The sequence below is a fragment of the Gopherus evgoodei genome, chromosome 6 (assembly GCF_007399415.2).
Source record: "Gopherus evgoodei ecotype Sinaloan lineage chromosome 6, rGopEvg1_v1.p, whole genome shotgun sequence".
Lineage (NCBI taxonomy): Eukaryota > Metazoa > Chordata > Testudines > Testudinidae > Gopherus > Gopherus evgoodei.
Window position 1 is genome coordinate 76,913,617 of NC_044327.1, and position 23,391 is coordinate 76,937,007.

Below are 23,391 nucleotides of genomic sequence, written 5' to 3' on the forward strand. Positions count from 1 at the left end.
AAAGCTTTATATACCAAAACAAGTTTGATTTGCTAAGCTCCCAGCATTCCAAAGTACACAAATTTGTTCCACTAAGTTTTGCGATGGCTTGCAGATGGGCAGTGATTAATCAGAGAGCTAACTGTGAAGTAGTTTGCAATTAAACTGGAAAGCTCTGAAGCATGCTAATTGAATCAGAAAATTAGAGACACTGAACAGTAATTGGCTATTTCTCATGCAGCAGGTGCCAGGCTACTCATCTGTGGAACAAGGTATTTAAGGCACATTAGCACTAGTAAAAATACTTCTTGATATGGAACAGTTAGATTTTCTGCTCATTTTCACCATGGATGTCAAAACATACAGCTGTGATGTCTAGTGGTAACAATTCACATTTTAAGAGTTTCACTAAGGTAAATATATGGGAGGCTAGCACCCTGCAAGACTATATGTACACAGTGTTCTGAGTGAGATTGAAATTGGGGTTCACTGCAACCTCACTAGTTCACTCTGATAAGGAAACCCATTGTAAACTACTGAATTTTGTTAGAAAGCACATACGTAAATGAACAAAAATGCATTACAAGATGTACTTTGTTCCCTAATTTGTAGCAACTAGTTTTAATTATTGATTATAATGCTCCACAATGTGCTTGTAAGTGTACTTAGATATATTGTTGTCTGGTTCAGTAACTAGGGCACAGGGTAGAGACTCAGGAGATCTGGACTCTGGCCTTTGACTGGCTCTTTCACTCACACACCCTGGGCAAGCGAATACACCTCTTTGTGCCTCTGTTTCCACATTTAACCCCTTTCCCCTCCCTCCCCCTGCCACTCCTTCTGTACTGCCTTTTGAGATCTGTCCACGGAAAAGTGGTATATAAGTAATAAATAATATTAATATAGGATTTCACTACGGTATTCTGCTACTAAATCTTTGCTGAAAAGTGAGGAGACTGCCTTCTTGTGCTCTTTGTAAAGTGTGCAGATTAATGGAGTATGGATTAGTGAGGTTCTGCTGATAAATACAATCGCTTTTTTATTTCATTTTTCTGCAGATTTAAAAATGTGTAAATTTTTAGTTGAATATTAGTTCAAGCCATCAACAGCATAAATCTAATACTGCTGTGAGCTTAGTAGATGCATAAAGCCAATTCATATCATGCCTCAGCATGAGTTTATATCTTCTAATTAGTACCACCATTTTATAGAGAGATCACATGCTATGAAAGTTTGTTTGTCGTGCCAACAGGGACCAGAGCACGTACAGTAGTTTTTCTCTGGTAGAATGATAGTGCTGTATGAGCACAAAAGACTTGTAACCTAAGCAGTAGGTAATCAAGAAAGAATGAGATTTAATAAGTGCAATTGTGGAGAGTTTTATAAAGATATAACCATCTTCAAATTAACTTGGGTGGGACACATAATTTCTTCCTGCATACCTAATTAGAGTTCAGTATTCTTATTAGAAAGTGGCATAAAAAAAGTATTAAAATAGAAATTCACTGCCTCATACTACTCTGACTATTGAGAAGTAGAATATTACAGTATTCAAATGCTAATCATATCATTTAGCAGTTGACTGCAGAAAGTAGTGTATTTGAACTGAAAGACATAAATTATAAATTGTAAACAGTACATGAGGGATATGTTATAACTCTGTCTCATTTAAATTAAGGCAGGGAGTTTTCTCTGAAGCAGATTATGTGCCTTCATTAAGTTTTAAAGTCTCCTTCATAATGTTTTATTAAGATCACTTGGCAACATGCTACCAAAACTGGGTTTTAGCAGTACAGAATAGTGAAAAAGACTGCAGTAGTGTTGCATGTTATGTACTTCATATCTTTAAATGTTTATACACTTTCCAACTAAGTTATAGCATACACACCTTTGTGACTCTTCCCTTTTATTCTCCCCCACGCCCAAAACAAATAAAAATTAAAAAAGTGATGTTTTCTACTTTCTTTACTTGAAAGTGGCTCCAAAAACATTTACATGATCAATGTTTGTTGCTCGAGGGATAAAGTTTGCTCTTCCATGGACAAGTGAGAACATATTGATCATTTTATTCTATTTGCTATTTCTAAATTCAATATACCTCTTGAGTCGATAAGCGAGATCTAGAGCATATTCTTTTTTTCTGTGTGTGCCTGCTTGTAGCTTGTTCTCAAGATCCAAGATACATTTTTGATTAATCACAAATGCTCTGGGGTCATGGAGAGCAAATGTGTTTGTGGAGTGTCAGCTGATGCTGTCAGATAAATGTCTTAAGCTTAGCCAGGGTTCATGCCCCAGCTTTAGGCTGTGCCAAATGTCTCCCCTTGTTGAGGAAGATAACAGCTACACTGGAGGTGACTGAGCTGTTTGTTCACTGAAAGGGCTGACCTTGCCATATGGGGCTACAATCAGGTGAAAGAAATAGTGTAGATGTTTTAATTGAAACTTTACAAATCTTAACTTTTTAAATTTTACTCATACTTAAGGCAAATGATTGTGGTATTCATTTGCTATCATATTCATTTATCACCTTTATTTTTCTTGTGGCTACGTGATTTAAATGTTGCCTTGTAAATTCCTTAGCACATAATTACTACTCTTGCTATTAGCAGACTTTAATACTGTCAGTATGGTCTAAGGAACCAGACAAGACATTTGACAAGGGTTTTTGTTTTTTTTTTTGTTTTTTTTTACATTAGACTCTTCCAGGCCCATTACCAAAGAGGGGGGAAATCTTCAGAAAGATAAATGAAATTGAAAGTTCCGATATGAAGACTGCCATAGACCAGATCAGATTTTCATGTAAATGTTGTTTCATAATCCTGGTTCTTGGCCTGGAGAAGGGACACAGAAGGTAATGACACTCAGCTGTCCACCCTCTTGTCTTTAGAAGACTTGTTTAATCACAAATACCTCATTTATAGCAATTTGTCTTCTATTACTAGACAGAGGGTATAAATAAGAAATAGTGACACAATTGCTAAGCTAACACCTGGAGAACACTTTGTACCAAGGCTGTCTGTTTTGTAGTGCTAAAGGCAAAATGATGGATCATATGGCGGTGTATAAATAAGTGAAAACTCTCTGGGCTACTTGTGGGCATTTGTTGTAAAACACCTAAAATCAGCGCCTTTCCCCCACTATCTTAGCCCAGTTTGTTGTTTGCTCTAAGCGGATCATCTACCTTTTTCTTTCCTCTCATGAAGTTCATGCTGTCATGGGTAAATCATCAGGGCTAATTGGACACAATAATGCTGTACAATTTAAAACAAGAAAAAACACATCTGTCATGAACTCCCACCAGATCTCATGGAAATGAGACATTTTTAATATTTTATGCTGAACACAAAATATCTTGAGGAAATGGTTTTATATTCTATATCCCAAAACAGATCAGTGTCAAATGAGTAATGCTGCTTAAGCAGCCGTTGGTGCTGTTTTAATTCTTCTAACTGCTTTTGCAATATAGATTTTGTTTCAATAAATTAAAAGAAACTTTAGTGTGGAACAATGAAAGAATGGAAGGTACATCTGCAATTATATTTGAAGCCTGTTGTGCAACTTGATATAGGAAACAAATGCTACCATTCTTCTGATGAGTCTTGCCAACAGACAGAACCTCCTATTTCCAATGAGACATTTTCAACTAATACCTAAATCAAATTAAATGCAAATATTTTGCACTTTAAACTAATTTGAACTGATCCTCTAGCAGCTTTTGCCCTAAAATGAACTTATAATGAACTTAATCTGCCTTAAAACAATATTAAACAAAGAAGTTTAAATCATATTCTTCTACTGTCTGATATCCATTAATGGCTAAGTGGTTTCAGCTTGCATAATTTATGTGTCTGGCGAGTTTAAGAGGGGGCAAGGCTTGTGTTCATGAGAGACCAAAGTTTTAAAAACTGTTAAATAAAATAGATATTTAAACATTTTCTGGGTGAGTTACTTTCTAGTTCATGTTTGTCCTTGATGATAATGCACAGATTAACAAAAACTGTCAGATTTTAGGAATTTGAATAATAGGAATGTACATTTCTGAGCTAGTTAAATTATGTTTTTATTTAATAACTTCTAAGTCAACTCTAAAGTATCTGACCTCAGACAAGTTCTTTAACTAGCTGCATTCTTGTTAAGAAGAGAAATATCTCCTACCTGGATAAAATATTTATCCAGAATGACTATTTTGGCCTTTCCATCAGGAACTATGTCTCCTTTTTGACAATAGTTTCATGGCATTTGGTGCTACTGATGAGACATCCACCATTTCTGCTTTTTTTTTCTCCCTAGGACAACTGCCAACTGCAGTTGACCCTGTTGTGTATTTTCATCTTCACTACTTTTTATAAATTAAAGTGGTCTTGTCATGTTGGAAACACGTTTGAGAAAGAGACTCAGGACAGTAGTTTACCAGACTGAGGGAGAGGCTGTGTGTGTTGTAGAAATGACCTGTAGGTTTCTGAGCAGGTGGTGATAACCAAAATATGGACAAAGCACTGTATGCTGTCCAATTCATAATAGCCATATGTGTCAGCTTTGGAGAAAATTTTCACTGCCCTCAGTCTCAACTCATCTGGGAAGGCAGAGTGGGAGAGGTGAATGAAGAAGCATGATTATGGTCAGAACTAAAACAAGAAATCAGCTCAAATCTTTGTCAATGTTAGCGCATCCTTAGTGTATATATTGTGATAGACGTTCTGTATCCCAAACAGCATTAGGGCTTAGGTGGGCTCTTGCATCCCTTACAAGTTAGTATTTCTCCAGATATGAAATATACAGATTGGTCTGTCCAATGTATGAATCCTATTTTGTGTTGTCATCCCTTTCTGCTCCTGTCTTGTTCCCACCTCCCCACGCCAGCTAGTAAATTAAGTCTCGATAAGCATATATTCTTTTAGCAGCTGGTGAATAAATCTATACACAGATGAGAATGGGAGATATCACATTGAAATGATATAGGTCCTTCTATTCTGAGTACCTTTGTTACTGCTAAGGAGGAAAGCTTGTTCAAGAACTTGAGAAGTCAACTCAGAAAACATTTTGTCCAAAAATATATGGACTTTCTTTTCACATACAATATAATGAAATTAGTAGAGGTAAACTTGCCAAAAGAGTTTACAGCACACACATTTTTGTTTTCAATGCTTAAAAAGCTCCGGGTGTAGTTAGAAGCACTTTGGCTCTTTCTGGGGCCTGTTCCTTAAAAGGAAATATTTTGATGTCACAGTCCTTAGAGAGCAAGGGTTCTTTTTTAACGCCATGACTTTTCCAACTACACATGTGCATGCACTCATATACCTATACCAGTCCTCATCAGATCCATGCCTTATCAAAGAGGGTGTGAACAGTTCAAGGAAAGGGCTGTGGAAATTGGCACAATGGTTTGTGGGGAACTACTGGTGTATGAGAAGGACTAACTACAAGTAACTGCATAAATCTAGTTCAGCAGAAGATAAATGATGGAGCAAAGGATAAGGAAGAAGGTTTTGCAATCACTCAAGTATGCTTCTATGTAATGGAGTAAAATCTTTTTAGTTACATGCAAGTAATAATGTTAAGACTTTCAAAAATAGTTCATTTTCCCCTTTCTAAATCAGTGACATATTTTTTTCTTATTTATTGGTCTACTTTGACTTGTTCAAGTGTCTCCAAATATCATTTTACTTCTTTTTTAAAGACTTAATATGGTTTTATGAGCACATAATTCTGTTTATTTGAGAGGAATGATGACTGTTGATTTTCACAATTGGGCATTCACCTGTTCCTTTAAATAATGGCATCAGCTGAAGGATCTGAGACTCTCATGCCTAAAAGTTCATGGTCTGCTTCCCTTGTAAATTGGGCTTAATTCAGTTATTTACTGATTTTGAGTTAGATGTAAAAGGGAGATAAGACTAAGGTGTCTGTATATCAGAATATGATTTTAAGGTGGCCTACAAGGGGCATGCATGTTTGTCTTTCAGCACAACGGTCAAGGCAATAAATAGATGTTGCTATAATAGAACTAGACACTGTGAAAAAGGAAGATAACTATCTTTTGTACCACAAAAGATGTAATAAAATTAATTTTTTCCAGGAACTCAGAAAACAAGTTAATATAGAACTGAATTTGAAAGTCCCAAATAAGTGTCAATAAAACAAGTGCACAGAGGAGGCATCTGATTGATTCAGCAGAAGTATGTGGGACCTATATCCTGTTTGAGCTTCCCACCTGGGACCTGAGTTCTTTGATGCAGTCTTCCTTCTGCAAAAGAAGAAGAAGAAAGGTGAAAGCTTACCTTCAACTAGATAAAGCAAGAGAAGACGTGTTCAAAGGATGGACAGAGAAAATGATTTAGGTGTGTTGGGGCAGGGGGGAGAGCAGGACTGCTTGCAGTGGATTAGAATTGAAAGACTATTTTAACCTCACTCATCCTGGGACAGACAATGAGGATTTAACCTGTTCTCAATTGGAACACAGAATGGCAGCCTTCCTTTTGTTGCATGTAACTATTTGGTGGGACAGGTTCAGAGCCTCTGCCAAGGACTTCAGAGTGGATCTCTTGAAAGGGATGAAAGGGTTTAAGTCTTCCTATAACTCAGTAACCAAAACAGCATACCACTTCTAGAGCCCTGTAGAGATAGGTTTACCTTGCCTTATGATGCAGAGTTGAATAAAGACTGAAGGGTTGGAACTTTGGCCTTTTACTTTTAGCCATAGATTTACAGATACCACTTCTCTTTCTTACCTCTTGAATATAACTTTTTTCCCCTAGAAGGTTTGAATTGGCTACATTAGGTGAAAATGTATTGTTTCAGGCAGCACTTTGTCACCATTAGTTATTTGGAATTCCACAATCCTGCTATTTCAGACTTGTATCTGTTTCTGTCCTAAATGATCTTCATGGACATTTTAAAACTGTGCAGATCTTTCCCCTAAATCATGGAGAGTTAGGGGACCAAGGCCATCTAGGTTCCAATCCTTCACAGCCTGCTTTACAGGAGAGAGGCCTGGAGGATGAAATGAAGAACAAATTCACATCCTTGTGTGTCCCAGTGGATCCTCAGGCTCAGAAATGCTTGTGCCAGAAAGAAAAACCTTCATGTGATGGGTAGTCATGGAAGTCCACAGATGTATTGTGCTCCCTATCCTCATCTGGAGCTGGTCTTCTGTTATAAAGAATCAAAAGCTTAGGTCTGGGAGGGAGTTTGGATCTGCAGATCCCTATGAAACAGAGACATGTTCTCCAAGCAGCATCCTTCCTCTAACACTGAACCATCTTCTGACCAATGGGAGACTGAGCCAGGCTTGTAAATGAAGTAGCTATGGCAGGTACTTGATCCCATCTTCTCAAGAAAGCTAGCCAGCTGGAACAAGCCTGTGGGGGATGTGAAACAGGAAACAAGACTGACTTTTGAATGCAGCTGGCATTATTTGATGTCAGGTGAAAAAATCAGTCAGCCACTGAGGTGTTCATATTACGGGAAAGAAGATTGCAAGCTATATGAGGCAAGATCTTTTAGATACCATGGAATAGGCTAACACCAACCAACCTATAGTATTGCTTTCACATGCATAAATGTCACACGGAGAAAAATTGTGTTTTACATTTGGTTTTTACCTTTGCTTTGGACTTCCATTAACGACTTAAATTTAGAGATGTAAATGAAACACTTTCAATACAGAGTTGCTTATTATAATTATGTAAATGTTGTAAATTGATTAAGCCTTTGTAGTGATGTGTTAGTTCATAGCAACATCTTTATCATCAGTATAATTCACACAGTAACAGTTAGCATGACACTAGAGAGAGAGAGAGATGTATCAGTTTATTTCTTAGAGCTCATGTGCTTCTTCAAACACAACATAGTCCAAAATTCACTACCATCCAGTCAAATAATACTCTTTAAAATGTAGCAGACAAGTAAAGTAAGATTTGATATAAGCTTATATTGCTACTAAATCTAACAGGGTACAGTCCAGCCTGTGTAGCTATTCTTCACGTTACACATGTCACACTGTAAGTATTGGAACAATTAAATTCAGTAGGCCTAGTTATACCATAAGATATGTGTGTGCAACTCCCATAGATAACAGAATTCTGTTGGAAGGGCAAAATCACAAGGCAGTTAGTAACTGTGAGAAATATTTTCTCCTGTTTATTTAAAAACGGAGACAGGGCCAGGGGCGGCACTTTCGAGGGGCGGCCCTCTGGCTCCTTTTTTTTTTTTGGTTTAGGGTGCAAAAAGCCAGGAGCTGGCCCTGAGCAGAGGTGAGCTGCGGCGGTGGGGGGCGTGGGAAGGGCTGCAGAAAGTAACCCCAGGGGGTGGGGCAGAGGAACTGCTCCCCCCCCAGCTCACCTCCAGCTCCTCCCTCAAGCGCACCACTGCTCCGCTTCTCTGGGAGAAAGAGGTAGGAGGGGAAATGCAGCACACCCGGGGGAGGAGGCGGTGCCGGGGATCTGGAGTAGGGATTGGAATGGGGCGGGGAAGGGGCGGAGTTGGGGCGGGGCCGGGGGAGTGGGAAAATTATTTGGCTTGGGGCAGCAAAAAACATGGAGCTGGCCCTGAATGGAGAGAAATGTATATTGGAAACATTTTCAATATGGACTCTGAGTCAGGGCTATCAGAGTGGTTATAATTGTAAAGAAGAGAACATTTTGTTATAAGCATTTTGCTTTATATTTTAAATCCCAAAAGCTCATCTCTTTTTATCAAATTGCATATAACTGCAATCATTCAAACTATTTGGTTTATATTTTTCTTTAAGTTTAAATAGTTATATTTTTACTGTTATAACTTATTATTTTTACAACGCCCAAACACTTAGAAAGACATGATCCCTGCCCCAAAGTGCTTACAGTCTGGGGCCAAATTCTGAGATATGGTCTCATCTCTTTGTACAAAGAGTAGCACAGGCAGTGGAGTTAAGTGAGGGCAATGGCTAATGGAGTGAGGGTAACAGGGATGTGTGGCAAGGAGGAGAACAAAAGATAGGCAAAGAAAATGTATCCATTCGAAAATGGTTCCACTTGTTAATCACTGCCAAGAAGCACTGCCTCCAGAAAAGCCTATTCAGGCATCATCAAGAAGTGGAAGGATAGGGAGCGTGTCTTATCAGTCAACATGAGGAGATGACTCTGACTTCTGAAATTTGAATCCAGTTTTTGGCACTGGTGACATCCTGTTCACTTCATCTTTCCCATTACAATATTCAGGTGCACTGCATAGAAAACCTTCTAAGTCATCATTAAAGTATATTTTGTAGCACATGTAAAATTCTCTTCTTGACAAAGAAAAAAATATATACTAATTGTAGTAGTCAGATGTGTATCTGTCTGCTTTTGGATTATAAAAGTAGTGTTTTGACTGGCTTATTAAATAGAAATGCTTCTGCCCTTTGACTATTTAACAAACTGGTACTATTCCCTTACCTCACTTCTCGATATTCGTGGGGAAATAGTTAGGATTTGTGTTTATAAAATTGTAAAATTTGCCCTCATTACATGTGATCTGAGTTGGAAACAAATATCATTTTATCTTTTTCAGGAGGTTTTTCATGTAAAATTTGTGCCTAATTTTTCTCATGAACAAGTTTTGAGTTATATTTTACCATTGGCTACTATATTTCACTGCATAGCAGCTATCTTACAAGCAAGATGAGTGGTATACCCTTTGTCGTAACAGTCACATAAGGTAACTGAATGTAGTGTAAATGAAAACTAGATGAAATGATCACGGGATTCACCCTTCATTAAAATGTAGGTTGAATTCTTTAACTATACCCATTCAAGTATCTTGTGTAATCTTCTATCAGGATTGTATCTCCATTTCAGTTTGTAGGACATTACCTGTTTTGAATAGGATAAAGACTCATTGTTACTGTCAGTCCTGTTTCAAGCTAAATATTCATCTAGTCCTTTGTGGCTGCCATTTTTATCAGGCATTCAGAACAGCTTCCCTTTGCTGATCTGCCGTTTTCCAACATATCACTGTTTCACTCGTATGATTTCTGGTGAGACAAGCTCAGACCTGGCTGCTTTTCTCTCAGTAACAGAGAAAAGAAATGTCTCTGGTGCCTACTCTGCAGAGAAAGTTGATTCATGTGTAAATTATCACTTGGCCTTTATTTGCTCGGCCTGTGGAGAGTACACATGCAGATAAAAGACTCGGTGGGTCAGGGCTGAGTACGTGCAGGTTTCTCCAGTGGCCACAATGACAGTGTTAGAATTGTTGTCAAAGATTATCAGACAGACTGTGATGTCTTATCATTATTTACTTACAGTTTAGAGTGTAAAATAAATTTCAGCAAGCAGTGGGCTTTTGTAACATTGGACAAAGTGAACATCATAGCTGTATATTATTAGTGGCAGCCTTCTGTATCAGGATTTTTAAACATCTGTATAGGTATCTTTGATAGTACTTATGTCTGCATACAAAAAAAATGCTGTGTTTACTTCATGAGTTACATTTAAAGTGAAAACAAGTTGCAGTGGTACTTAATTTTGCAAAATGGAGACTAAGTATCAACAAATAGTCTCTGAAAGCACATGTAAAAGAAATGGGTAGAGAGGTGTTTGTTTTGGTTTCCACTGAAATAGTTTGAAAGTTTTGTTTTGTTTCTATGTGTAAAATTTCCAGTAATAGCATTAAGTGGCTCAGGAATGCTTTAAATATCCTATGTTGTGTCTCATTTAATAAGGTAGTTACAGTATATTTGTCTATTTTACAACTACATTTGTATTGGCATATAATGTGTGCAGCAGCTGGGAACTGTGTAGGGGCGGTAGAAAGTTATTCGATCTTCAAAATCAGCTACCTGTCACTCAATTGCCTTTCGTTGAAACTTAATCAAGAATCATTATGGGCCTATTAGCAGCTCTGATGTAAGTGCATTTTAAATGCCATTGTCAGAGCTCCAGTTATCCTTAAAAAAGTAAAGTCATTAAAGTACAACTGTCTTGTAATTTCACAAGGTAAATCATAAATCAGACAGGGTATTAAGCTTGTGAAATGTAAATTCAAGACCCATAGAATTTGATCTGTAAGGGCAACTTCAATTTGGACATTTGGGACTATCCTGACATTGAATAGCCAATAGACTAGGTCATCTCTGCCCTAGTGTTACTGTTAGCGTATCTACATTTGTAGCAATGTTCTGAGCATTTTTTGAAAAAAGTTTTTGTGGCAAACAGCCAGCACTGTAACTTATTTTAAAAACATAAAATTAAACCACCCAGATGGGGTTATATGAAATAATTTGTTGCACCCCTTGATAATATTTTCCCTTTTCAGTGTTATTAGTGACATTACCTATCTTGTGTAAAATATTGTTGTAGCTGCTCTGAGCTCCTTTACTTGCTTTATTTTAGAAAAGTTTCCCCTTGAAATATTCCGATGCTAATATTTTGCAACTCATTTCATATCCCTTGGCCACTTGGAATTTTGGTATTTAAATTTCATTTTTAAAAATTCCCACTTCATTTCAGAACCTTTGTTCCCTCTATCCCCTTTCAGGGCAGGGGAGCTGGGTAGGTTTGAATCCCACCAGGGAGCCATTTTCTCTCTCTCTACTTTGGAACAGTAAGAAGAGAATATAAAGAGGTGCTTGGTAAGGAGTAACATACCTGCTCCTGGGGACAGTTAAAGGTGTTTCCTGCGCTAGGTTGGTTGTGGGTTCTACCATAATATCAATGTTTATGCTACAGATTGTGCAGCGTATGAAAAATATAAATGTTCAGCCTCCTGCAGTCCTTGGGTCTCAGTATACCACTAGTCATGCAGAAAGCTATGTGACTCAGTAGACAAAGCACTGGACAGGGACTTCAGGAGACCTGGTTCCCATTCCCAGCTCTGCTGTTGGTCTCGTGTTTGACCTTGGGAAAAGTTATTTCCCCACTCTGTCTCAGTTTTGTTGTCTGTAAAACTGGGGATAATGATACTGGCCTACTTTATAAAGTGCTTTGAGATCTGATGGTGAAAGATAGTAGGTAGATATTATTATTCATAAAGTGCTTTGAGATCCATGCTTGGAAAGCAGTATATTTTATTAATAATACTTCGGGGCTGGGAAGGCCTTTTTGCTGATTGGTAATGATTTTTAAAGGTTGGGATTTTTTGTTTGGTTGATTGGTCAGATTTAGGGTTTTGTTTCATCTTTCCCTGCATATTCTGCAGGTTTGGCTTGTCTGCAGAGATTATGTACTGGTTAAGGACAGAGGTCAGGTTCTGTAATAAGAATTGGGACCAGGACAATAGGACTTTAACATCAAGCCCAGATAGAGGCATCCCTATCAGAACCCAAATTATTTACACAAGAAACAGGGCAGTTTTGGATTTTATTCCAGGGCCAAATCCCAATGGTTGACTGGAACTAAAATGACACCCACTAGACAGATGCCAATTATGGCCACGTAAAAATTAAGGAGGGCCACTTTGGAGTAGTGAGGAAGCAGGTAACAATAACAGTGAAGTCTTCAGTTGAATAAATCTTCATTTAATTGTATTAATAAAAGCCATGGCCATAGTTAAACTTGTGTGCTGTCTTTAAATGGTAGACCTAGCAGCGTAATTACACACTCTCTGAAATATATGTTGATAATTTGAATCTGCAAAACATTCAGATAAGTTAGTAGGTATTTCATTTTGATAATATCAACCTGTTTATACAGTAACAGAACTGAAATATTTGGCAGTTATCTATGTATACAAATATGTTTCATGTATATGAATATGGAACATAGTACACAAATATACCATTAACTTAATACAAGCAACAACATCATGTGGCAATTTTCCTAAGAATATATTTTATACATCTGTGAGGAGATATACATGATATAATTATATGACAAATAAAAATATTTGAAGGTAGAGAACAGATTTGTTTATGTGTGTAATAATTTACTTACCAGTGTAACTGAACTCAAATGCAGAATTATTACTTACACTGTGCCATAAATGTACATTATGTAGTGCCATAAGGGGACTATGCAAAATGACACAGTAGCAAGTAGCAATGCTAAAACTAAATCTTTGTCTCAAAGAACTTGCAGTCTAAAGGCATTAGTGAGTACTATACATTATGGTACTGATCAAAGGGAAACTAGTGTACAATTAATATAGCATGTGATTTTTTTTTTTTTTTTTAGTGAGCTGCTGCTGTTGCTTAATTTTACAGATGGATAGACTGAGGCAATGTGAGGTCATATGATTTACGTAAGGTTAAACTCTGGGCCAGATTTTTAGACAGGTTAGGTATGCGATGAAAAATGAGTGTCCAATTGAATGCCTAATTTGTGAATGCAGTTACTGTGATTCTGAGAACAAACAGATAAATCCACTGATTACAAATTACCTATTTGCATATATAATCATCCAGTGTACACATGCAATTGTAATTGGACATTTAAAAATTGCACACTCAGGACCAGATCGTTGGGTTCAACCAAGCTGTGCAATGCACAGGACAGAAATGAAAGAAGTGAGAAGGAAAAGATGATGTAGGGCATCTTGCCTCAGTAAGGGAGCTGTGCAAAGGGGGCAAAGCAGCAGCTGTGAATCTAGTCCATGTTTTGTGCATGCAGTTACACACTGAATTTATTTGAAAATATGTCCCATCAAGTCTGTGGCCCAGATTAGAACCAAGTATCTACCTTGCTACTCAATCTTTGCTTATTATTATTATTATTTTATCATCTTATATATAAGATATATATATAAGGTCTTGTATAGCTTAATGCCTAGACTGCACTATCTCAAAGAATTTGCTTCTAAGTAATAGAATTCCACGTACATAAAGCTTGCAATGAATGATAGAACTTTTTGCGTGTGCCCTGATTTAAGCAAAAGCAACAACAAAAATAATGAACTGTCGGAAGGCAGATTAACAACAACTTTTCTGGCTAAGAATCTTTCTGGTTCACTTTCCAAATAATAAATCAAATCCCTCCTCCTATCAGTAATTTCAAATGTGGTTAGCTTTGTATGAAAGATGTTGATACATCTCTATATGCATTAGTCAGCGGTTGCTCAGCAGGCTGACATTGTTTACACTTTTGATGGCCCTCTATGACAGGAGAGCACAGTGAGATATTGTTAAATTACTTACTTAAATCCACCAAACCCCAGAAATTCTGATCTAGATCTGCTCCAGAACCTTTGACTTTGGCCTGTTCAACCATATGTGCAACAGTTCTCTATCAGAGGCTCTACATCACAAAGTAATGTTCAAAATCCTTGGTGATTTTTTACATACGCTCAGGCATGCAGTACACTTGATGTGTGATGCAAAATATTTTTTCCTGTACACTACAGCTTTGTGAAGGTGACAAATTCACAACTTTTCATATAAAATTTATCAGTTTCATGACTCAAGCATTTTATTTTTCCGTGAGATTATCACAAAAGGACCGTTTTCATATTGTCATTTTGAAATTTAAATAATCTGTCAGTTTTGCTCAAAAATAGGACCACGTTGATCAAAAACAATATTCTGCAGTTTTTAATAAACTGCAGTTTTCAAAAATGTATTTTGAAAAGTGAAAATCTTGATTTTTCAAGGGATTTTTGTTTTCATTTCAGATTTACATACTCTTTTATTTACACTCTGAAGGTATATTAGATAGAAATAAGTCTTCAATATTCACATCATGAGTTCTTTAAAGGAGAAGCCTTTTACGGAGAAGCCTATCAAGTAGTCTGTTACCAGTCAAGACATCACTTCAAGTTGGGGCTAGACTCTCTGGGGAGAGCTGGAAAAATGTGAAGAATAAAAAAAATTCAGTGTGACTGACTGATTCTTACACATTTGCTGGGATGAATTCCAGAAGTGACATCCTGACCTCGTTGCAGTCAATGGCAAAACTCCCTTTGACTTCAGTGGGCCAGGATCCCCTTACTCAATAAACTGGGTAACTTATCTGTGTCATATGTGCCATTGACTTTTCTGTAGTGTACTAGTTGCCTGATTTCTAAATGTAGGAAACCAACGCATAGAATATGGGAGCCACTGGGGGTTAATGGACAAATCCTGAACCTAGTGTCCTGCTTGTGCACCAGGCTAACTAAATACAGGGAGAAGGAATCCTCCCCTCCCACAAAGGTTGGTGAATGGCTATAGAGTCATTCTATGGATGCTTATCCAGCTCAGCAGCTGGAATAACTTCCAGAGACCCTAGATGCCATACAATGCGGTGGAGTCCCATCAATTCCAGTGCCTATCTGGATGTGTGTACACGCCCATAGAGAGAAGGGCAGAATTTGCCCTCATAGCTGTCTTTTTGGTTCAAATATTTTTTTATTAAAATGGAAGAAAAAAAGGCACAGTTAAGTATATGGGTCCAGATCCTCAGCTGGTGTAAACTGATGGAACTATGGAGTTATGACCGTTCACACCAGCTGAGAATCTGGCTCTTAGCATCAACAGCTGGTGTCCTGCACACAGTGTGTGTGAGTAATGAACAAAGGCATACTCATATAAAATACAGTAACAATCATAATACTAACCCAAGCTGAAAAGCACATAGACCACGGATATAATGCTAGCAAACATAACGCCAATAAACTATAGTGGATAATATTCAAAGGAATTAACAATAAAGCATAGGTGACGGTGCCATCGAGTGTGTTGAGCTATCGATAATCATAATATGTTCAAATAGCAACATGATATGAAACTGTCAAAAACAGGCTGCCAAATGGTGAATGTGGGTACAAACAGGTGATTGCAAATATAAAATCACCCTGTTTGTGCACATTAAAGCATTTTTATGTGCATTGCCTATCATATTTTTTGTGTGCAGCTTAGGTGCCTGCTCTTAAAAATTTAGCCTCGTATGACTTGGCTGGACTGAGCAGCTTTTTTTAATTTGAAAATCAATCAAACAAATTTTTACTTTGGGGTTAATGGATTTTGTTTCCCATGGAATGGCCTGTGGGTATGATGCCTCTTCCTTTTTATCTAATATAAGTGAATATCATCATATGAAAGAAACAAAGATATATACATGTTAATGTCAGGGAGCAGAAAGAGAAACATTTTTTTGTCATTTCAAAATAAGTTCTCCATTTCATGCACATTGCATATCATACAAGATAAAAAGTTAAGCATCCTATATATCTTCCCTTGGGATTGTAATGAAAATCCCTATGGTTCGATCATTTGTATTTGTTTTTTGGAAAATATTGCCTTTCCTTTATTCTTGACACTTGTTATTTTTATTGTACTGTTCTTTTAACAAAGACTAAAATCATAAAAAGAAACTATTAATAAAAATATTGCATTTTATTGGTATGTGTTTTATATTGCACAGTAATATGACTTTTATGAGCATCCATTCTTAGCTGCTATTTTACATGAAATGTTAGAAAGATTAATTCATTAACATTTACACCAATGTGCTGGGATCAAATAGTTCAAAGTTTGTGTTTGAGCAAACAAAATAAAAAAGCCCTAAAAATATAATATGTATTCTGTCCTGTGGGTGAAATGCAGTGATCTCTGTTACCTCTTACCCTCTTTTTGAGCCATCAGAGCTGCAAAATCATGGATCTTGCAGCCCTAACCCTAACCTTCCTCCAGGTCTCCTAACATGCCAGTCTGTTCAAGGCTATCACAGATACCCATGCAGCTGTTCTGCCTGTGCCCTGCCTCCAAAGCAGCTAAACCAAAGGACTTCAGTGATCCATATTGGTTTGCAAGAAGCTGATTTTCAAACTGCTAGGGAAAAGGATGCTTATTTAAGAAGGAAGTCCTTTTTGAAAATAAATTATTAAACAAACAAGCAATGTTAAAAGAATGCGAAGGTTAAAAGGTCAAGAACTCAACAGTTAGGAAAATGCCATAATTAAGGTTGTCTGTGCAACTTTAATCTATCCCCCTGAATATACACACAATACAGTCTTTAATTATATAACTGTATACTATTTTTCCACTATTTTCTTCAGTGCACAGTGCTCACTAAATATACACTAATACAGTATTTTGTTTTCTCTTTGCTGTTCAGTGTATTGCTCCACACCTTATTTAATGCACACTATTCAAAGACTGCTTTGAAGATGGAATTTTTAACTTTCTCCTGGGTTTTTCTGTAGTGGTCATTACTATAATGTCTGAGTTCTTCACAGATTTTAATTAATTTATTTTCACAACACCCCTGCATAAATGAGGGAATGCTATTAACTCCACTTTAGAGAAGGGGAACTACAACATGGAGAGATTAAGATAAGATGTTTCCACTAATTTTGGGTGTGCAATTTGAGACACAATGGGCCTGATTTTTCAGAGTATTTAACATTTTTATAATACGCTGTGTCAAATTACATCTCCCACTGATCTCAGTTGCGTTTGTGAGTGTTCAGCCTTTGTCTGGCTATACCGAAAGAAGGACTGGAGACGTTTGACATGGGTTTAATCAGGCTGCAACTTTATTATTAGCTGTCTGGGACTACCCAGCAGATAAGACTGTACAGTGCAGGTAACCCCATGTTTATTCCATAATTACCTGGGGGGCTTTTATCAGCTTCCCCTTTTTTCCATCCATTTTTTTCCATCCAGGTCCCTCCAGCAAATCCATTGCCGGGACTTTATCATCCACTCCCAGCCCTCATAGGATGGTTAAGGTGGGCTATAAGAATGGGGCATTATACCAATCATAGGAGTATCAATCATAGGAGTCCCCAACTCTCCCCTTGTTCATGCCCCCCCTAGCCATTCAGCACCATTCCCATCATTCAGCCACCCAGCCAACTCCCTCCCCCCCCCCGCTTAAAGATGCAGGGTGGTCATTCTGCAAATCGGATCTCAGGGTCTCAGATTGGGTGCCCAGAAAATGAAGAACACACAACTAGTGACACCTGTGAAAAGTTTGGTTTAAGTGACTTGCACAGCATCACATAGCAATTCTGTGGCAGAGTCAGGGATAGACTCTAGTTCTCCACAGCAGCATAAAGTTGTCTTATAAGGCTATCCTTTTTCTTCCTGAGATCCCCTGCCTTATTTATTAATTACCTTCCAGACTCTGCAACAAATGAAGAAAGGGTTCTTAGACAACAGCTTTCCTCATTCATCCCCAGAACTGGCCCATCTTGTGTACAGAATGAGGAAGGAGTCCTGTGACAAAAATAGTGTGAGATCATGTAATTAAAAATCTTTCTAATACGTACATACGAGGGGGTTGAATCAAGGTTTCATGGACAACCTTAATCCCGGCATTTACTAACTTCAGACCTTGCCCACGATTTTGCAAATTGAATGTCAATTTAATGTAGTTTTGTATGTGTGTATTTTCCTATGTTTTAAAAAAAGCAAGCTGAAAAAAACCCCAGAAATTCCATCATATTGATCCCTGCATAGGTCATCTGTAGGTTTAGAACCAACAGCACATACCTCAGCCACTTGAGCAAGCAAAGTAGCAAATAGCAGTAGTAGGTTCTCATTCTCTATGTGAACCAGCTACTAGAGGAGGATGAGAGACACACTTTGCCAGTGGTTTTCACAACTGTTTGCTAACAGTGGATGAATGTTGAGACTCAGAATCTTGAGTTCAATTCCAGCATCTGGAAGGATGTGTTCTCTAGGGAGCACAGACTCTTTTGCCTCTGCCAACATCCAAACCGTGACTCCTTCTGGCCCGTCCTATCTAACTTGTCTCTCACCACAACTCCTCTTCCCAGTTTCAGTCTCCCCTTCCAGGCTCCCCGCCTGACTCCCAGTCTTTCCATCACTTTCCAGCCTCCTCACCCTAGTCTCTCTCTCATGCTCTTCCTCAGGCTACTCGTTCTAGACTCCTTATCCAGACAGTCCCAGTCTCCCCATCCCCAGCTCCTAACCCTAGCCTCTAGCTCCTTCACTCAATCTATTCCCTCCACCTCCACAGGTCTAGTTTTTGACCATCTGGATTTTAGTCAGGCTGCTACCTCCTCTTCCTTTGTGCTACCTGGGCTCCAGCAAGGAGAACCCTGGAGAAACAATCTGCCTCCTCTTAGTTCCTGGGCCTGAGACCACAGAGGCCTGCAGCAACTGGGAGCAGCAATTGCAGGGAAAGTTTGGCTCATCCCCTGCATGCTTGGATTGGAGAATGCCGAGTACACATTGAATCTTGGGAGAATTTAGCTGCCAGATTCTAAAGAGTTTATATTAATCATAAGCAAACTCAGAGTTTTTCCAAAGGCTTATTACTTGACCAAATTTGGGCACATTTTCACAGGAACAGCAAAAGGCACATCCCCGATAACAATTCAACTCCATCCCCCAAACTTCCCCAATCAAATTTCAGCTTCGAAGAATGGAGCTGGAGACTCTCAATGAAATAGTTGTGAGAATTTTTTTTTAACAGTAGCAAAATACATTTTTCTTCTATCTTGTTCTTGGAAATGGCTGAACCCTTTTAGCTGAAACTTTCAAAACACAAAAAAGAACCCCACCCTTAGTCCAAGGCAGGGACTTGGCATGGGAAATTTCAGCCCAAATAGTTAAGGTTTGGCAAAGTTATAAGCAATTGAAAACAAGGTCTTGTAATGGGCAGTGTTAAGTATTGAACTGTAAATGATGATACAAGCTCCACCTATAATATTCTGCTGGTATTATTTTGACTTGTTTAGTCTTAATTACTTAAGGTGTCATTTGACCCAAAAAAAAAAAATCTGCCTTCCACACTTCAGGAATCTGTACAAGGCATTGAAATGCTAAGGAACTGTCTGTCCCCAGATCTTCCATAACTATGTACAAACTTCTAGCCTACCAAAGTGTTTGTACTTTGTTATGCTAATCATGTCCTTGACAGATTGATTTATTTATTTTACCAGAGCACTTTTTATTAGTATGTGCATTATGAATGGAGTGCAATTACTGCAGCCTCTGCTCTTGCTTTTACTATATTTGCACCACAAGTTCAGGTACATGATCCCTTAAAGATGCATCCTTGGTACCTTGTGGGTATAACATAGAAAATAAAAATGTATCAGGAGGTAAGATGTTCCTCTTTCAGATTAAAGACAAAAACACTTGTTCTGCCCCTGCACTTAAGAATCACGGAGAAACTCCTGAAGGCAAGATTGTATCTGAAAAAAGTACCCCAGCCTATGAGGGACAGGAAGTTCTGCAGGATTCCCGATATAGTTACCTCTGTGTTCTTCCACCAGGAGACAGGGCTTGTTTTCCCCCCCTCACCCGGTTGACAAAATTGAGGCCCTGGCCCATGGATATTCCAAAATCCCTGGGGTGAGGCACAGAGTCATCTATACACAATCTCTGTGCTTTAGCCCCTGGCAACTCTGTCAGCTTCTCCGCAGCTGTACTACTAGTGATTCCTGGCTGCAGCTACCCCAGGGTCCTTCTCAAAGGGAGCTTCCTGCAGCAGAGGCAGTCCTGTGGTAATGTATTACAGCTTCTGATTATGTTAAATTTACAGGAACATCTCTATTGGGTGCAGAGAAGATGATTTACATCCCCTCTCTGGGTTCTCCTCAGGTCAGCCCATTCCTTCCTGGCCTGTCCACCATATTTTCCCTCACAGATCCCCAGATATGCAGTTTAAATATGGCCTCAGCTATCCTCAATCCTTAGTCAGATAAAATCCCACTGGCTTCCAGGAGAGTTGTGTTTGAGTATGGACTGAGTAAAAACTAAGTCAGGATATCAGGGATTTGGCTTGTGTTTTAATGTTGAGTTAGTATTAACTTATTGTAACTTAATATCAGTAACCCAATATGTTACAATCAGATAATTTGATTATAGGGCTACAGAATGCACAACAAAGCATTCTCGTCATTCTGAGCTGAAAAACAAGTATAAAACAGACATATTCTTGACTGAAAGATCTTTTTTCTAGTTAGTCATGGCTTTTGTTCACAATGAATTTTTTTAAAATGCTGAAATAAATATTTTCTCAACATGTACATATATTATGGTTATTTCATTTCTCTCTAGATTGAGGAAGAATGTACTGTACATACTGAATCCACAGTGCCAGTTTTCCTTAACTGCCTGTTCAGTGAGCTTCCCTCTTACTTCACTCTACAGGAGATTCAGTTTTCATATTAACTCATTGCAGGATCTTTTATGAACAGTGACTATCAAACTGTGCTGGTGGGCACATTTGTGCATGCTGGTACTGTTCTCTGCTAACTTCCGTTCCCACATCAATCTTTCGCACCACTCTCCAGTTCTTCTGTTTATTAGCAGTTGTTTTAAACTTATTTCTAGAAAACAACCTGGAGTGGTTTAGACAAACCAAACCAAATTAGAGCAATAATTATTAAAAGATGTGTACAGGACACAAACAATAGAATTCCCCACTTGTATTTAATTGTTCTCCTGTTTATCTCATACAAAATTTGTGGGCCAACTGTGGCAGTAACTAATAATGTTAATAGAAGATGACAGAAAATTTCAGCTGAGTGATTCTGCACAGGGAAATTATTCTGGCATGCTTTTTGATTGTATTCTAATTTTATAGAAAACTGGGATTCTGCATTTGAAAAGGCAATTTGAATCACCAGATTTTGAAATTCATTTAAATATTTCAAATTTCTTCCTCTTCCAGATATGCATTCCTATCAGACCCTTGCCTCTCCATCACCAACTCTCAGGGCTTACCAGTTTTCCCACTGAGAAGGGCTTTCTTCAGAACACATTAACACCCTCCATAATTGGTTAGCCAACTAACTCTTTAGTGATGTGAGGCTCTGCCCTTCTCCAGGTCTCTTAGAGGCTGAGTGTTTTTACCAGCATTACAAGTGTAGGCACTGATCCTGCAGTGGGACTCCATGCAGAAGGATCAGAACCATTTTTTTTAATTTAAATTGATTTGGACACAAACCAAGGTCATAAAACATCATAATTTTTCCCTTTTTTTTTGCCCTCCCTATTATTAAATGAAACTGTAAATTGCATATTCATCACTGAGATTACCAGTAATAAGGCGACATGTAGGTAGGGTTGGGAGTATGCTGATATGTATGAAAAACAAATTTGGTAAAAGTGAGTCAATACCATGTTATTATTATTTATATTACAGAAGGCCCTCAGAGCCCCAGTAATGGTGAGGATCCTGTTGTGCTATGCACTGTACAAACACTGAACAGAAAGATGGTCCCAGTCCCAAGGAGCATGCTATCTAAGTATGAGAGACAACTGATGGATACAGGCAGATGGGGAAGTACAAGGAAACAATGAAGCAATATTGTCTAAATAGACAGGACAGATGGGTAGGAGAAGGGGTGTAAAACACAAGCAGAATGAACAACATGGTGGCATCAAATGTCATGTTAGTTCCACATTTGAGGGAGGGGTATGACATAGGAGAGGCTCAGCGCTAAACTGAAAGAGAAGGGAAGGAAAGGGAATTGGTAGGAACTGGCAAGGAGGAGAGGGGAGGATAGGCAGGTGTGAAGTGAAGCTGAGGTGAAAAGACTATGAGGGAGACAGAGAGAGAAGGTTGGAGCAAACAGCCCATCTGCACAGGCCAGAGAAAGTCAGGCCATAACAAGCTCGTAAGTAGAATTTACCTGAACACTGAAATAGCTAAGAGCTACTCCCTAGGCAACCACATGTCAGATGTCAGAAACTGGACTAGACAGCAAGGCTCTGATTCTGGGCTGCATCCTGGCACCTTTAAAAGAAGGTCCGTGGTGATGAAGGACCAGTTGAGACCACAGCTCAGAGATGTGACAAAGGAAGGAGGATTGTAGCCAATGCACTCTGCACTGTGGGTGTTCTGGACAGCCTTCCTGGGGATTATTGCAAGTAAAGCATAGGAGCAGCTCCTGAGGCTGTTCTATGTTACGCCAGTGAGAACTTTTGTTAATGTGACTTTTAATTTATATGTCCCCCCTCTGCCATTTCTTGTCACCTTCTTCCTAAGTTTCTAGCCCACTTCTTTGTTGTATTTGTCACAGACAGAGGCAAGACTTTGGCTTCCATTTCCATTTGCTGTACTAAGTTTTCTTTTTCCCCCAGGAAGCCCCCAGTTTTGAGTGCTGTTTCATGGGCCTTCAATTTAGAGTCTGACTCTCTTGTAGAAACAAACAGACAAGAAGTGTGGGTAAGGCCGGACTCCAGTTTCTATGGTCTTAGCTAGGTTGCTATAATCTATGGCTCCATTTTGAGGACTGTGTTACCAGACATATAATTTTGTTTCACTTTCACAAAACTTTCTTCAATATCTCATTGGTTCCTATGTAACCAGTGGCACTTTGTAGCCTCCCAAAACAAAACACCAAGATGTAGAGACCGTGACTGAGAAAGTGAAACATCTTTGACCCTTTGCTTGATTCTGTGGCACATTTTTGTGCAAGGTAACTACTGATTTAGAGGACATAAAAGATGAACACACATGGTGAAAAGCAGAATGTTTTGCACACTTCTAGGCGTGTCAGCTATTTTCCATATAGAGGTGGTGGAGGGTTAATTGGGGATTACATTGCAGCATT

General features: G+C 38.4%; 1 protein-coding gene across 7 annotated transcripts in view; it reads left to right on the forward strand.

Moving 5' to 3' along the window:
• Positions 1–23,391, forward strand: part of FAM172A (family with sequence similarity 172 member A) — a 379,631-nt gene that overhangs the window by 340,172 nt on the left and 16,068 nt on the right. For 2 of the 7 annotated variants that reach the window (XM_030567395.1, XM_030567401.1), the window contains one exon: positions 2,686–2,849. The exons of 3 other annotated variants lie outside the window; for them this stretch is intronic. In XM_030567395.1, coding sequence (XP_030423255.1) covers positions 2,686–2,834 — 149 coding nt within the window. In that variant the 3' untranslated portion in view covers positions 2,835–2,849. Of the gene's footprint in view, positions 1–2,675; positions 2,850–6,055; positions 6,091–23,391 lie in introns of those variants that run through there. 2 more of the 7 variants (XM_030567399.1, XM_030567397.1) reach the window with 2 other exon arrangements.